General features: G+C 38.0%; 1 protein-coding gene across 2 annotated transcripts in view; it reads left to right on the forward strand.

The window, feature by feature from the left end:
- LIN28B (lin-28 homolog B) overlaps positions 1 to 18,024 on the forward strand; it is an 81,321-nt gene that overhangs the window by 36,201 nt on the left and 27,096 nt on the right. For both annotated transcript variants that reach the window (XM_066315190.1, XM_066315189.1), the window contains one exon: positions 4,510 to 4,694. In XM_066315190.1, coding sequence (XP_066171287.1) covers positions 4,510 to 4,694 — 185 coding nt within the window. The remainder of the gene's footprint in view (positions 1 to 4,509; positions 4,695 to 18,024) is intronic.

The following is an 18,024-nucleotide window of genomic DNA, read 5'->3' on the forward strand; positions in this document are numbered from 1 at the left end:
AGTACTTGTATCATGCAGCTGATCCTGTTTTGCATGGGCTTTGACCTAATGCAGGGAAGATCACTAGTATGCATCTAGTGTAAATTGTTTTAATTCTGGGTCCTCTCACTGCGTACCATTGCTTTACTCAAAGGTTGATGGCTCTTGATGGAACTGTACGAGGTTGTTTTGGAGAGGTTTTCTTACAATCTTTATTGTGGTTGGCTTTAGAATATGCTTTCCTTCATGTCTGGATTTAATTGTAGATAATTTTGGAGGGAAAACAGTTTTCTTACTTTGGGAAACTCAGCATACTGGTGGTGTCTGGTCATTGTACTGAGCAATCAATCAATCACTAGATAAAAAGGGGCAGAAATGAGAGATACAGAAAATAAACGCGGTAAGCAGAATGCTACCAAATAACTTTTTCCCTTCCTCCCTCTAAAGGATTTAATGTCTGCAACAGTGTTTGTTCACAGCCCTGGCTAGAAATGGCAAAGTTGTGATGAGGTACTGACTCCTCACACATATTAAAAGTAATGCACACATATCTGAGGCAATCGGGCCCCTGTAATGATCCTTAATTCCAAACTTCCTTTCTTTTGTAGAGCCTGGTGAAAGCTGTAAGCACTCCTTGACACTGCCCAGGAATTGATGCATTTCTTTGGGGACCATTTTACTAATACAGTTTATAGTTGTTAAGTTTTGATTTTTGCTTTGTAGTAGGAAATTTCCAGGAACTTGTGATCATGGAGTTTTCTATTAATTTTTGTTGTTGCCAATACTACTACAAGATTGCCAGCATTTTGGACCAAACCATTGCTTATTACAGAGATGTGTGAGATTTTACATTAGGATATCTATTAAAAAACAAAACAAAACAACCTGACAAAAACAAAAAGCCCCATAAATGGTCCTGTCAAATTAAAAAATTGGAAAAAAAAGCTCCAGTCTGAAACCATTGTATTGACTGCTGGTAAAATAACAGTAAAGTCTCTGACAGCTGAAAGAGAGAAACAAGGAAAAGCATGTTGCTTTTAAGTTTTTCCCTTTGTTTGTTGGCAGTGTGCCCATACACCCCATTCAGGGCTCTAGAAGTGGTTCACTGACTTGAAACTCTGGCAGCTTTTAATTGTGTCACTTTTATTTGTTTAAGTAATGTGAGGAAAATACTGAGCTAGGTCTCTCAACATTAAATTATCAACTTTACAGACATTTTTTTGTCCTGCACTTTAGACAAGGTAAGAGGGATTCAGGTTTTAGATTTGTTTTGCTGGTTGCGAAATGACATTTTTTCACAATGGCTTTGAATTGCTACTGCACCCTCAGAGAATCTCACCGTGAGCTATACATTTGCACAGTAAGTCAGACAGCACCAAATTCATCTCTAACACTGAAAAGCTGTTGAGATCTATTGAAGGAGAGAACTACATAAGTCATTTGAAGTGGGCTTTTTCAATTTTTTTGTTGTTAAAATTGCTCAAAAAGAAAGGCAAAAAAAGTACACCTGCATAACGTGATTTCTGAAAGCATGATTGTTGCTGTACTTAGGCTTTTAAAAATCTCTTGTAAATAGAGTGCTTTGTTTAAAAATCAAGTTCTATTGCTAACAGTGAAATGAGATAAATAAAAACATTCTAGAACACTAATAATGCCCTGCTTAAAGTTATGTTTTAAGCAAGTATTTATTTTGAGATAAAGTAAAAGACTATGTTATATGTATCAAACGTTAGCCTTTTGGCATTTTTTTAAATAATGGTGAAACTCGGGAAGAAAAATGCATAACTCTTACTGAGACTTAACTGTATCTTCATTATGTTGTAATTAAACAAGTCAACAAGCAGCCATGCTGTGTTCAGTATTGCAGGAAAAGAAGGGCTTGTGCCTTTGAGGTTCCCTTGTGATTAGCACCCATCTGTGTTGTACTGATTGTCTAGTTTCGGAACATTCAACTGTGTGCTTATTTTGGGACAGAATACACGTTGTTCACTTCTTTCCTTTCATCAAGATTTCCCTGGTGGCCACTGAAGAGATGTGGATGGACCTAAAGATGGACTCATGCCACAGGCAGTGTCTGTTTGTTTCAGTTGAGAAGTGGTGGTGTCTTCTTTGGGCATGTTCTGAACTTGGATGTTTCTTCATTGTGACAAAGATCCCCTTATCACTACACAGACATTTCACAGTGGAGGGCTTGCTGGAAATAATACTGCCTTCCTGGGTGGCTTGTTTCATTAGTTTATGTACAATTATTGTTCTCCAGTTGCATTAGTAAGAACATGTGCATTTTTATTTTTTCATGCCTTGAATTTTCACTTTTAAAAAATGCCAAGGTAATGATTCAGGGAACAGATACTATATATTTCTTCTTTCATGTATCCCACAGCCCTCCCATGCTATTCTCCCCACCTTTTAAATAGTACTCAACCTCTAGCCTATGAAATCAGCATTTTGTCTTGTGTTTGACAGTGTTACAACATTTGTTGAGAGACCTGAGTCTACTAGAACTGCACAACTGGATAAGCAAAACCAGCCTTTGTCCTAATGAGTGAAGCTGTGTTCTTGGTTACTTTGGCTGCTGGAAAAATTATAAGCACCTGAGCGGCTCAGTGAGACCAGTAGTGGTAGTGTCTTGTGCTGGGTACACTGAGAACTTGGGGTTTCAGGAAGCTGAGGCATATGTGCTTTCACATGATTCCATTAAAATAAATATTCAAAATGATTTTATAGTTTAGTCTATTAGTGCTGTGAAAAATAGACTTTGCAGTGGCACCCCTCTTTAGAAAAACAGGGAGAAGTTCAGTGACACAAGGTAGCTCTGCTACAGAACCAGGAATTATAATCCTGTTCTCCAGTTTTACCAGCACTGGGTTTCCAGAATCACAGGAAAGCCCAGGCTGGAAAGCTCCTCTTGATTTCGTCTGGTTGAATATCTGGCTGAAAGCAGGGCCTTGGACTGGGTTATTCAGTGCCCTGGTAAGATGAGTCTTAACTATTTCCAGCAAAGGGAACTGTTACTTTGGGCCTCTCTGCTTAATTCTTTTTATAATGAGCAATTTCTCCTTGTTTCTGAAACTAGTCTGCTCTGTAACAGCTCAGGGGGAACTGCTCTTGCTCTCAGTGCTATTCTCTGTGCATCCTTGTGAAGAAACCAACTCCTTCTTTGTGTGCTAACTATGAGCTGTGTAGGTGTCAGTTCTTGTGCTCTGCTAAAACAGTGTCTTGGTGCTGCAGACCTCCTGGGAATGGTTACAGGGAGCCCATGTCAGGGGTTGCCATCTGATTTGTATGTGTTCCTAGTTGCACTTGTCAAGTAACAGATGCGAGTTGGGTGTCACTTGGCTTTTTCTGACATGTGACTGATTTGGGATGGCACCTGCAGTGAAGATTTCCTTCTTGACTCCATGGTTCAGCCAAGTGAATGCTAAAGAATGGATTAAGAATCAGTCAGAATACATTTTTTTTTCTCTTTCCTCTGAGGAATTCATGAACAAAGGAAGAAAACATGTGTTATAACTCACCTGAAAGACCTCTAAATGTGTGTAAATTGAGGTATTTTGTAATATTCTCTGTGAGTCCAACTGATCTCATTCATGTACCATGTAATTTCTAAAATAAAAGTGTACTGCTGCCACTTTATCTCCACCACCCCAAAAGCCTCCCTGTCATTTAATTTGATGATAATTTTATTTAAGAGTTTGATTAATCAGATTTGTCCTGGAATGCTTACTTAATTGTGCATAAGCTGTTTGGAATCATGATGAAAATTTTCATTGTATCAGAATCAGTGGTAAGCTCCTGTTGACTTCAGCTTGTCCAAGATGTTTCTAGTGCAGTGTAAAATTAAAGTATTTATCAGTATTTATTTCACTTGTCCTGATGATGAAAATTCCCTTTTCTGTGAATAAAAATACAAACCCATACATAAGTCATGCTAGGTAGATAAAATTTTTGGTCTGGTCAACAGAAATTCAGCAGCTCACTAGGGATATTCGAATTGCCCATGTCATCAGACTTTGTTCAGGGTGCCTTTCTCGTGTCTCTCATTCTTGCTGTATCTTTGATTCATTTTCAGAACAGCAGACACTGTGCGTTCTTTATATCTTTATGTCTCAGATATAAAGAACACAAATTATTAAAACTTTAATCATAAATTAATTTGCTCTGAAGTGAACATTTGCTCTCTTTCCAGACCTTTTCACTTCCTGAGACTCATTAAGAATTTTTAGGAGTTTTGAGAATTCAGCATTTCTTCCGCTTTGTCTATAGCACTCATCACAGAGAATGAAAATGTTATTTCAGTTTTGCTGATACTGAAAATAGGTTCCTTTTAATTGTTTGGTGTTGGATGGAGTTTTCAGTGTATCCAGGACTGTAATTTGTAATATCATCTGCTACAGCTTACACAGAGGAAACTGTTACTCAACTTGTGTGTGTTGTAGGATGGTAAATGGAGTCATTTGTCCTGTTGATTGTAAATGTAAATACTGTTTTTAACACAATGGTAACCAAGAGTATTTTTCCTATTTACAGAGCAAGCTTTACATGGAAGGATTTAGAAGCCTAAAAGAAGGAGAACCTGTGGAATTTACTTTTAAGAAATCTTCCAAAGGCCTTGAATCAATACGGGTAACAGGCCCTGGTGGGAGCCCCTGTTTAGGAAGTGAAAGACGACCCAAAGGGAAGACAGTACAAAAAAGAAAACCAAAGGGAGATAGGTAATTACCTTACTTTGCTATTCCCTTTCTACTTCACAAGTTTTTCTTGAAATTATGTTTTCAGCACTTACTTGTTTGTGAAAGGAAACCCTTCTATGCAAATTTGGCCTTTACATGTAGCTTAGTAATTTAATTAAAGCTGTATTTATACAGCTACATCAATCACCCACTGATTAGTTTTACTTGAGAAGGTTTTATTAAATTAGAGGGAGCCTGCAAAGGAATATAATATTATTTTGAAGATACTGCTCTTTGGCTGGAGAGAAAGGTCAGTCTGAATACAGGTAAAATAATGTCATGTTTAGGTGAGAATTGTGCATGTAAACAGACTATCATGTGCAGTGGAGTTTTAAACTGCATCAGTAGTTTTATAATGAAAAAATGTAGGTGCTACAGTAAGGGTTGAGATGTATGTAATTTGATTAATTATATTTTTACTTAGTGAACAGAATATAAGGTGGTTCCAAAGGTTTTAATTACTGGTGGTCTGAGGGACTGTTGTAATAATACTTGACAAATTTCAGGTTAATTTTGATTGCTGCACTTCCCTCTACAGATGTGTAGCTTTCTGACTTGCACTGCACTGTTACACTTTATTTTGTACTTTTGATGGCTTGAAGAAATTCTGAATCCTTTTCACTACAAAACCACCTACACCTAGTTTGTGTATTTATTTGTTTGTTTGTTTAGGTGAATTTAACCCTTTTTCCTCATGCTGTTGCCCAGCCCAGTAGCTAAAATGACTAAGGCCAAGGGGAATACGTATTTTGTGAGGATCCTAGTAAGAACATCTAAACAGCAAGGTTTTGCCTGTAGTATTTAATGTATGACATGACTGAGAGGTGATGGCTCTCTTCCATTGCACATTCTGAAGCCAAGAGTAGCTTAGGAAAGACAGTTTCACCTGGAAAGGCCATGTAGCCCAGGTTTGAGAAATCTGAGATCAGAAACCTTTACTAGCTACAAATGAACTCCACTTGTCTTAACCTCTGTTAAAAGGCTCTTTTCTTTATCCCCCTGCTTTTTTAAAAAAAAAAAAAATAGTTAAGGACTGGAGACAACATGATATTTGTCCCTCTTTCACCTTCTTTGTAAAAGCTAAAGGCCGTAAACAAAATTTATTGCTGCTATAACAGATCAGAGTCCATAACCACAGCAAGGAGAGACTTTGTAAGCTGGACAAAGATTTCTTTTTGATTGCTTTCTGTATCTGGCCTTTAAGAGTCATGTTGCATGCAATGGCTGGGTTGGTTTTGGTTGATTGGTTTGCCTTTGTTTTGTTTGTTTGTTTTTTATTTCTCACTAGGCTTTCGCTATTATTCTTATTTAAATAATTGGGATTTTTCATGAGTTGTAACTGCTAATCTGCTTAGGGTATTAGAATTACCACTGCTCTTGATGTCTCATACTTTGGCAGCAAATAAATGCCACAGTCATGCTGGTGTGATCCTGTTGACCTATTTGTTGCACATGTATATGGAGGAAGACAGTCCTTGCTTCAAAAACCTTGAAATTAAATGGGCTGGTTGTAAGCAGTCAGGGAAGACTACATATTGAAAGAGGCAGGGATTTGAATAGTACCCAGTGTAGCAGATGCAGGGGGAAACAGTACCTTCCAAGTGCAATTTGTGTCATCCTAGGGAAGCATCTGAAATGTTGGGATTGAATCTTGCCTTACTGCTGTTCCTCTTCAGGGACTACAAAGAGATGCTAGCTCCAATCCTGTAGGTGCTTCCCGTAGAAGTCTCTAAAATGAAGTGAGATGAAGTCTGCTTTCAGTCATGTTTTTTCATAGCTGAAGCATAGAAAAAATTGAACAGATATACCCTGAAAAAACAGTGTGGGGAGGCTGATCTATGAGACAGTGTACTCTCTAATGTTCACTTGCCTTTAAAAAAAGGGAAAATTCAAAATTAATTTGAATTAATTTGAATGTGAAAATGTGGGCAAAAACATCTACCCACTTCTGTCTCAGAATTCTTACACTTAAGTCATAAGACACCAAAAAAGGCTGAAATTTGAAATGTTTGAAGTAGCATTGACATTATCACTCAGTGAAAAGCAGTGTCTTCGCTTGAAGGAAGATTAGTTTTGAATGCCTAGACAATAAAAAGGTGCACCTCCAACATGTCTAGTGAAAAGTTTCTTGAAGGTTGCTGTTATACTGTGAGAGCTGCCTCCATTTATGAAAGCTAATTCCAGCTTCTTGTGTTCATCTAATTTTACGTTACCAATGTTAAGAGTGTGAAAGCCCAGCCTCAGTGCATCTTTTTGTCTGGATCCCATAGGAATGGACTGTTACTCTAATTACTGAGAAAAGTTAGGGATAGCAAAGATGGGGGGAGAAAAAAGGGAAAAGCAGCAATATGTGCAGACAGGGAGGAAAAAAAAGTCATGACACTGAGGCTACCAATGTTGGTAGATTTTGTGGGGCCTCCATGATAAACTCATGGTCCCTGTAATTTGCAGTATTGTTGCTGTGGGGATCTTGCTGTGATAACATTTCCCCTTTGGCATCACTGTGGGCGACAGTAGCTTTATAACATAAGTGCGAATTCTTTGTAATTGTCATCAGTGGAATTGGCCACTTGGTCAATCTTTCTCAGTCAGCGTGTTGGTGCACACATGTGAGGAAGGGAAAATTTGTGGTCCATGTGGAATGAAGCTGTGGCTCTGAACAGCCTGCAGGCTTCAGGTTCTCAGACCTTACTTTAATCTATTGCAATACATGTATGTACTTTTTTCACAGTATTTAGAGAAATCTGGGCTAGAGAGGAGGTTTCTAAATGAAGCTCAGCTGGGATTTTCATCTGACAAGTTCTGGGTTCAGAAGAGGTATTTTATGGCAGAGATGCACAGTGGAGGGGCTAGTCTCTTCCTACCTGGCTAAACCAGGGAATGGATTTGTGAGGAGTTGCATTCTAACCAGCTGCAGCTCTCTTTGTAGGAGCTCTTTAGACATGTCAAACACAGTGACACAGTGTGCTTTGCTCAATTTTGGCAGTGAGCTGACAAAAAAATATGCTGTGCTGCTCTCTAGTAATGACCATGGGAATGCAGAAAAGATAAAGTACTCTGAAATCACACTTAGTAACTTGTAGACAAGTCTGTGACTTAGAGTAAAACAAATGAAATCAGAACCTAACCCACCATCTCAGAGTAAGGAGAAAATTACACTTTTTTTTTTTTTTTTTTTTTTTTTTTTTTAAACAAGCACTCCCAGTGTATCTATGTCATGTAAAATAAAACCAGGTAAAGGACTATTGTATGAGTTGTAATTATTTATATAGATGGGAGAATATTCTTTAGTGCAGTGTATACATTTAAATAATTTGACCCACAGACCTTTGGAGCAATACTAATAAAAGGTGCATGATGATCACAGGACTAGAAGCTGGTGTTGTCTTTGGGACCTAGAGGTATTACCCAGTATCCTGCTAGGAGCTCAAACTTGGATAGTTTTTCAGCAGAGTGTCTGTTATGCTGTCTTTGTTTAGCCTGGCGCTTGCTTCATGTGTGGAGTGTTTTGGGGGAGATGGGGAGGTTGACAGCTTTTTTTTTCCTTTTTTGGGGTTGAAATCTTTATACCAAAATGGAAGCAATAAAATAAAGCAAGAAAAAGGAACAAGGAGGAAATAATTAAGAGTATAACTCCATTGCCCAATTCTAATTCATGTCATTTCAGTCCTCTGATACCTTCTGCTAACATCACATTTGTGGCAAGGAAACTTTCTACTACAAATGACCTGTGTCAGTAAGTGGTTTAGATTTAAGCATGTAATAAATAATCAGTACATGGTGAGACTGGAGGTTGACATGAAACATTTCACTGGCTTGGTCTGTAGTGCAGCCCTACAAATAAATGGTGAGGAGGGGCTTTGGGAGCTGCTTAAAATGCTGGAGCTCAACAAACCATTGCCACTGGATAAACGGTGATGCTGAATTACACCCTGGGATATGGCTTGGTGAAACAGCCATGTATTTGTAGCTCAGTTGGCTAAACAGTAATGAGTACTGCAGCATGGATTTGAAAACTTTGAAAACCAGTGTAGATAAAGCTGAAGAAGAAGCAATTAGATAAGAAGTGGTTTTGTGTTAAGATGTTATAAATGTTATTCACCAGTAACTCTTGAATATGACCAAAACCATAATTTTCAAATGAAGAAAAAACATAGTTCTAAACTACCCACAGGGTGGAAATACAGCCACTTAGGGAAAGGGGGAGTTGTAATTAAATAATATAATTCTCCCCTGATGAACTGTCACTTAAAACTACTTTGTGTCTGAGTCAGACAGAAAATGGTTTTAATATCTGAAGACATTCTGTGGATGATCTGAAGTCAGACTATATTAAGAAAATCTTAAAGGTCTTCTTTAAAAACTCGTGATGTGCCCAAACAGCCACTAAGCTGCTGTGATGCAGGAGGGGATGACACATGGAGGACATTTGAATTAAAGTTTACTGGAGAGCTAGTTAGGACAGCAAAGTTACATGACACTAAGTTACATGATACTAAGTTACCTCAAACTTAGTATCTTCAAAATTGATATTTTATCAGTTCCATCTCTAGTGATTGAATCACACTTAAGTGTATAATCTTTCACAGAAAAGCCTCCCTAGGCTTGAACCAAGCAGATTTCTGTGGAGATACAAATAATGGGAGTGGTATGGGCTGGGGAGGAGAGCCCTGAGCTAGTACCAATGTGGCAGAAGCACGTAAGACCCATACTTATCAGATGCATGGGGAAAGCCTGCCAGTCCCTTCTCCTGAGAGTGAGCAGTTGTGAAAATTGCTGTTTGTCACCTTGCACAAAGGGGATAGATCCACTTGGCCAGCCCCAGGGATCCGCTTTGGGCAGGTCCTGAACAGCACTGGGGTGAAATGGGGAACAGGCAAACTGAGTCACCCAACCAGGGAAATAGATGACAAGTTCAGGGAGTTGTAGCCTTTGTCAGCATGTTGTTGTCAGTGAAATTTTCCTACTCCTCTTCATTGTAGATTGCATTCACAGTTCTGCCATTTTCTAAAGAGGATCTGACACACAAGGAATGCAAAAATTTCATGGTCTACACTAGTTTCTTAGAAACACAGCCTTGCAAAAGGACCTTACTTCTTGAGGGTGGTGTTTCAGCAATTAGAACACCTACATGAACACCTCCTCCCTGACTCCCTTTCACCTGGTCTTAGATGGGAAGAATATCTTCATTCCAATTTTCAGTCTTGCTTTTCCCATTGAAAAAGCATAGGGCATTTTCTTGACTGTTTGCTCTTTTCCTGCATCAAAATGATTTTGTTGGGTGTTCAGTTGCTGTTTCCAGTGATGTCTGAGACAACCTTATAAACTTAGAATTGAAAGACAGCCATAATTTTGTTCTCTTATGCGAAAATTGCCATATGAAATGAGGTCTATTTGGCCAACTATGATTTTTCCAACAAGGGCCCATTTTTAAGGCGAGACTGTAAAAAATAAGGAGGTATAACTTTCTATCTCTGGCAGTAGTGGTTTAAGCATTCCTTCAGTATTGGCGACTAATCTGCAAAAGACAATTAGATGAAGTGTTAAATTCACTGAATTTGCTGAGAGCAACTTCCTTTTGGATCCTCAAGCAAAGCTTGATATTATTTGTGCAGAGTTTTATAGAGTTACGGATTTGCATGTTTTGACAATAGGCTAGAATGGGAATAAACACCACTCTTATGGACTTAAGCTTCCTTACATCATTTTAGGATTGATATTTGCTGACTGTGCCATAATAAACCACTAACTGGCATGAACTGCTTGTAATAGAAACAGCAGAACACTGAATTTAAAAAAGGAAAAAAACAAAAAAAGAAAACAAATCACCTTGAGAGCTTTGCAATACGCCAGGTATTTTAAGAAGGTTTTATTTTTACAGGGCTACCAACATCAGGGACAAAGTTTTTCATCCTTGCTCTTTTTCTCAGAGTGGCAACTCTTTGGAAGCTTAAGCAACATTTTGGGTTTTCCAGGAGTGGGGGAAAACCAGAAAAACAGAGGGCCTTGTTGTTAGGGTTAAAAAATAGTCAACTTTTAAAAATAGCTGCCACTTGGTGCTGTGGATTGGAGGCTTGAAAGCTGGCCTGGAGATGGATCTTTAGGGCAGGAGGTTAATCTTTGCTCGTCTTTCTTTGTGCAGACCCATCCAAGTCTTAAGTCAGAAGTCTCTGAAAAGTGTTACTGCATATATTCATTAGACAGCCCTTGTTAAAATCTACACCATCCATCTGTGTTTAAAGGGAGCTCAGCAGTCACAGCCCTCCTGCATAACAAACACACAGTGTGCTTCCAGGACTTGGTCTGTCCAGTCTGATAAGAACAGAATCAGGTCTTCAAGAACAAGTATTTTTTGGTATGAAAAAAATGAAAGGAAAGTGGCTTAAGGGAGAAAAGAGAAAACTACTGCCACTACCTGGTGTGTATAGCTCCCAATACCTATGGACCACACACTATGTGTCATGATTTCTTCTCTAGCACAGGGTGTGACTAAACCAGTCTTCCTGAAATATCTGGGAGAACTATGGGTAAGTGTTCCAGAGTGAGAGCAGAAGCAGAAAAACCTCACCTCTTGGAAGATAGCAAGCCACAGCTAGGCTGGCTTCTACCCCAGATCCAGTACACAGCACTGGGAGCTGCCTTTCTCAGGAGATACTGGATTTCTCTTCCATAATTCTGTAGCTCAGACAGTCAGGAGCCAGAATGCAGAGCTGAAAGATCAGTGCTTGTGTGTTGGAGCAAAGTGTAGAAATGGTGACAGTTGTCCACAATAGCATGTAAGATATTTGAATATAAGGTTTCATCTTTCGGAAGAAATGGAAGAAGTCCCATTCAGATTTTTAGATGGAGAGAACATGGTTAGATTTGCAAAGCCAAGTGCCTATAGTTAGATGCAGACTACAAAGCTTAATTTGATCCAAAGTCAGTAAGGTATTTTGGGATGCCCTGGCACACTGTAATGTGCTGGCTATACAAGCAATTCCTCATTCATTTGAAGGGCCATTTTCTGGTTTCAGACGGTTTAACTACCAAATTTATCACAAGGCCACTTAAAATAAGATCTCTTTTCAGATCCTCGATTGCTGGTGAACTTGCATGACCATACTAGTGTTTCAGCCTGCTCACTTGGGTCCAAGCAGGAATTGGGCTTGGCACTTAGGCCTACAGATCATCAAAACATGCAAAAATATGTGCTGCCTTTCCATCATGTGTCTTCTGGTGGGGCTTTTCACGTGCTTCAAGTAAATGCAAATATCTGTGCCAAGGGAAGAGCCTGGAACCTGGTAGCCATGATACCACTAAGTAATATCCAAGTGTGATTTTCATCATTGCAGGCTTGCATTAAGAACAGAGTAGAGCCTGGAAAAAGTTTTTTGGTATCTGTTTGTATGCATGTATAGTTAAGAAGAGAGAGGTCCCAAATTTTTCACAGTGTTTATAATAAGAAATCCAAATTTGATGCTAAAGTGAGTTGATTCAATTCTGAAAACATACCAGGAACAGATGAAGTGAGTAGGAAGGTGTCGTTTTTATGCAGCCTCATGTAGAGTAAAGCTGTCCCTGCACAGCAGATGGGTTTCTTAAGTACATACACTGTTTTTGGAAGGCAGAATATTTTTCTTTAATCGGATGTCTTCTCTAGGCCTCATGTTTTCTGACTATTCCACTCTCTTTCATCAAGGGGTGAGCTCTTTCTCACTTACAGTAAACTCTCAGCATATGTTGAGGCCTTTTCCTGCACTGATATACCTAGTGATCCCACTGCATTCTTACCTGTACTGATGATTACACATACCAGAAGGAATTTAGAAGCACAAAAGAATTGAGAACTTTGCTCAATTTAACAGACATTATGCATAAATCCAATAGAGTATATGTTAAAAGTATCTCAATAAATAATTTTCAAAAAAATATTCTGTTTCTAAAAAATCTTCCTGATATAACTGGCATCTTCATCTTTAATTCAAATTTGTTTCTCACTGTTTAATTTCTTACTACTATACTATTTTCAAGTAGACAAAAATAAAAAGGTGCAAACATTTTCAGGGCCATATCAGTAAATGCAAATCTTGTGCTTTGAAAAGAGCAAGGAACAGAGTAATATTTGAAGATGTTTTCCCAGATGTGAAAATGTGTGTTTTAAGTTGATACTGTGCTGCTTTCTGCTCATGTGACATGCTATAGCTGTCGATGAACAGGTAACAGACCTGCTCACAGGATAAGCTACCTTTTAAAAAGGTGAAGACTGCCTGTGCTGTATTTTCTGACAAAAATATTCAGTGTAATTAAATTATTAAACCCCAAATGTTCTATTTTAGGAAAACAATTGCATTACCTTGCTTTTTTTTAAAAAACATATGTTGTGCTCTAGCATCACCTAGCAAACATACTCAAAACATGTAATAAATATATATATTGAACACTGAGGACAGATTATAGGGGTGATTCCAGAGGATGGAAGTAATTGTCATATATTTTGGCCTGTTGAAAAAGATACCAAAAACTTGAAAGCTGGAGAAAAGTGAATTATATCTGCTAAATCAGATATCCCTGAAACATTGCTTCTGATTTACCACTATGGATGAATCTGATGCTCTTTAGAAGGAATAAAAGTTCTGGAGCCCTTTAACTTCAAATTAATAAAGACTGTGCGGTAATGTAATTCCAAATTGCTACAGCTGTTTCTTTTATTAGCTGTGGCTTCATGTTTCTGTCCTTGACACTTAAAGATCAAACCTACTTAAATATGAATAATTTAAAATGTGAATTTACTTCAATATCTTATTTTGCCAAGAAGCTCAGCAGCTCATTATGTAAGAGGAATGTGTCACGGAGGTAGTCATCTCCGTAGTGATGGCGCAGGCACGATGCTGCTCTTCCCACTGTGCATCCCCCACCCCCAAAAGTTCTCTGTGCTGGAGCATTTATCCAGCAGGTAATGACATACAGGCTGTGTCCTGAAAGAAGTCATGGGTCTCTAAGGGCATTTTTACACAAGGAAAGGGAGGCTTATTTCAGGAAAAACAAACCAGTTGAAGCCACCCCTGCACAGCAATGTGCCATCCTCCATCCAGAAGTAGCAGGACTGAGTGGGACTTTGCAGTTGCTTCTTCTGGTTATGACAAGCTGCTCAGTGAAGAGACAGTGGAGCTCAAATAGAAATGTTCCTGTGGTGTCTATGATCCCCCAGGCAGGGTCATAGGAAGTTATTTCAAGGATAAAAGGTAGGGTGAAGATTAGGAAGAAGCAGGAATAGGAAAACAAACACAGGGAAGATGAGGAAGGAGGGAGATGAGAAAGGACTTAGGGAAGGGAGAACAGACCATTGAAGAGAGTGTCAGTGTGAGAAGCCCAGATCTTTTCCAGGCTCCAAGTGGTTACCTCAGTGCTGGTGGTTCTGCCACTCTCCAGGGACTACAGAAAAACCTGAATTTCCCCAGAGGCACAATCAGGGGTTCAACTGAATTTTCCTCCATTTTGAAAGATTGCTGCAAGTCAAGAGCTAGAGCACAGAGAGGTGAAGCACAGGTGGTTTGTGAGCTCCTGCTCTGCAACAACTATGGTGATGCCAGTGCATCTGGGAGGGTTAACCTGAAATGGGATTTTCTGCAATATTCTGTTTATTGTGTGTTCCCTGTTCACCTGGTGACAAATGTAACACATCTGAAGTTTGTTTTGCAGAACCACCAAATGCAGCCCTCACAGTTGCTCAATTTGAGCTTTGCTTTAAATGCATCAGCTGCTATAAAACAGTAAGTGCTCCATGGGCACTGGTATTTCAAATTGGGCACTTAGAATAATGGTCCTCTGGAAAATTATTTTGGCTTTTTTTCCTTGTTCTGTAGAATCCCGTGCGTTTTTCTGAGACCAAATAAACCACACAATTGCATAGAGACATTGCAAAGTAATTAATGTTTGTAATGCACTAAGAGATCTTAGTGAGAGCCCCAAAATCAGTATTTTTTGTGTTTACAATTTAGCTGCATTTAGTGGTGAGTGAAGGGTTGAATTCAGTTGGCTAAGGAAGAAGGATACAATGACTTGTATTTCATGCAGCAAATGAGAAAAGGCTGTATAGAACTCACATGTGGGTTCACAGGCTGTTACTGCAGTGTAAAATGTTTCTTTCTCTTTCCAATACTGAATCGATAGATAATGGGATTTGTAGAAATTAGCTTGCATGCTCCTCTCACTAGTTCGGGGGTTTGTACTAGTTTTTGTTTGCACTGTAGGATGAGGATGAAGAGAGTTTCAGGGAGGAAGTGGAACACTGTACAAGTGAGAGCAAAGGTGCTGTGGCCAAGCTGGAGGAATAGTGAGCTAAGTTTGGCATTATTTATTGGGAAGAGGGAGCTGGGTTTGCTCAGTAACAGTGGAATGGTTAAGGAGGAAAGAGTTGTGAAAGTTCACGATGAAATATGGGAGTGAACTAAACAATTTCTTTTCTTTGATCTCCATTAATTTATAATCTTACGACGTTGAGTCTCCTGGCACTAGAGCTTTTACAAAGAATAGCTGAAAGTACAAAAATTGATTTGAATTGTACTGGTTGTGTGTTGAATGGCTGCCCCTACTCTAGAAGTCACTTGGAGTTGTACCCTTTTAGCTGTTGGACAATTTAAATGCTAAACATTTAATTTACTTTAGACAGCTCTGCAAACAACAGCAAACTACAGACTGCTCAATTAATGTTGCAAAAGCCTTTGCATCAAAGTTTAACCAGAATGCTTTGATTTCTTTTAATGATAAATGAATATATTCTCACCAGTATAAAAGGCTGAAGTAGTTCAGTGTTTCAAATTCAATTTCTGATTTGCTGGCGTTTAAATTAGTATTTTTTGCTTTTTGTTTTGCTAAACTAATACTGTAAAACAAAACAATAGAGAGTGTGTGTCAGTGTGTCTGCCTGAGATGAGTTGCACTGCAGAATTATGCAGTGTTACTTCTTCCATCAATAGTTGCAATAGGATTAGAAGTTGTGTGTAGCTCACATATAAGCCTATTAACTTACCTTTTTAAAGGTTTTGTTTCATTTACGTTCTTTCTCCCTAGTTTTTATAAATCACTTCTTTCTAGTGAGTAAATAAAAATCCCTCTTTCCTGTTTATCCGACTAATTTTTTCAAGTTCTTACGTTTTGATATATTTTTTTAAAGAATTATGGTTAGCTGGTCTAATAATAATTGTTAGAAATACATGCCTACACCTCCTTTTAATTATTACTAAAAATGTGTGAGCACTTTAATTTTCTAAGTCAAAAAATAATCCTGAGAGTGGATTTAATTTACTTGGTAAATAATTCAATGTGATTTTATGTTATTAAATGTGGGAATATCATTACTCACTTCATTAGTGAGAAATTCTAGAATTTTTGCCCTTATGTTCATTGTGTAGCAAAGAGATTTTACTTGGATCCCAGTAATAATTTTATCAAATGGTTTCTTCTTATTATCTCTGTATTTCTAACTCCCTGGAGCCTCCTGAAGTTAACTTTCTTCTTTACAATTTTATACATTTCTCTTACACATAGAAAAGAAACATCTGGCATTTTCTTTTAATGAGAACTGTATGCTCATTGACCAAACAAGGAGCAAGGAATCTTGTATGGTTGATTATGGCAAGAAAATGAGGTAGCAGTCTCACTAATAATCACTAAAATTTGTACTAACTGGTACTGTTTCATTTTCTGAGTCAGCTAATCTCATACTTTCACCCTTCTTTCACAAGAAAACAAATCATGTTTAAAAATGCCTGGTGTGGAAAAATGGTACTTTCAAATGTAGAGATTAGAAACACTTAAAACATACATATCTGTGGTTAAAGATGCCGACTCTTAATTCCCCCTGTCTAGAGCTTTCCTTTTTTATCTTTGAGGTTCAGTCATTATTCCATGTCTATGCCATTGGTTTATTCTTGTATCCTACTGAAATTAATTCAGACTGTTTAGATCCAATCTTTTTAGAATATTTATGAATGCAACTTATCAACAAGTTTACATTTTATGCAGCCTGTGGAGTTGGATTTTGGAATTTGCTTTTTTAGTAGTTCTTTTGTGGAAGAGAAATCTTTCAGGCATGAATTGATAGTCCAGATCTTTTGAGGTCTGTCTGTGCTAACCTATGACCTCTGTTCTTAGGAGGTCAACATCTGAGGGCAGGAGATTAAGGCAGTTAAAAGATTGGAATGGGAACTGGAATGGAAAAATTAGCCAGCACATTTTGGGTGGAAAACATCAAAGTCATCAAACAATTTGCTTATTTTAAACTCAGTTTAAGGGTAACAAGCTAATTGTACTGTGTTTGTTGATGCAAGCAATTTATATTATTTGAGAACATAACCACTAAAGAATTTTTTTAATTGGAGAAAATAATGCCTCTTCGGTATAAATGTACTATGTATTTTGTATTCTAAATGCTTTTGTGCAACATTTTTTGATAATTCTAGATCTGCTCATATAGTCTGTGTGCATTTAATTAGCTGTATTGCTTACAAACAGCAATAGTAAGCGTTGTGGAATCTGAAACTTGCCTGTAGTCTGCTGAAGACCCCTTGCTGTTGTTGGAGAATACAGGTGCTCTCAGTACAGGGGAAAAATGATTCCCATATTAAAATTTTCTGACTCTGATGCTTAAAATCATTTGTAAGGATCTCTTCTCATTTCAGTTTTTGAAATGTGAATTCCTTTCCCATCCAAATTTGTGACCAAGACATGTTCTTTTATAGATTATAAATTGACTTACAAGAAAAGACACCATTGTCTCTTTGTTCTTGTCTGACATAGTTCAAAATTCATTAGTGTGTGTTTTTAGAAGAGTGACAACTTCATCTTTCATCTGTGCAGTGATTTCAAAAATGTTATTATCTAGAAGAAGACACCTTCCCACATCTGAATAATTATCCAAGTTCAAGGATTTGTGTAAGCAATCACATTTTCTTCTTGCTTGTTTAAAGTGCAAATGAAAGTGGTTTCAGTATCATAGGCAAAAGCCAGACTAGTGTTTCAGCATGCAAACCCACCTAGCAGGAAAGAGAACAAAAGTTCCAGGTGCCTCTCAGCTCAGGCTCTGACTAACAGCGTATGGATTATGGTACTTCTCCTATAGGTATGGCTGCTAATTAAATTGAAGTACTATAATACAGTTAAACTCAAGCAGACAGACATCTGTAAACCTCAGTGTAACCTCCACATGTTTTTATTGTTCTTTGGATAATGAAGGCTATGAGATTTAAATCCCTTTGCAAGCTTATAACTTTACAAACTCTTTCCTCTAACTGTGAAAACCTTCTTTTTGCAGCTTTTAGCCCCGATTTGC

This window comes from Sylvia atricapilla, chromosome 3 (assembly GCF_009819655.1).
Source record: "Sylvia atricapilla isolate bSylAtr1 chromosome 3, bSylAtr1.pri, whole genome shotgun sequence".
Taxonomy (NCBI): Eukaryota; Metazoa; Chordata; class Aves; order Passeriformes; family Sylviidae; genus Sylvia; species Sylvia atricapilla.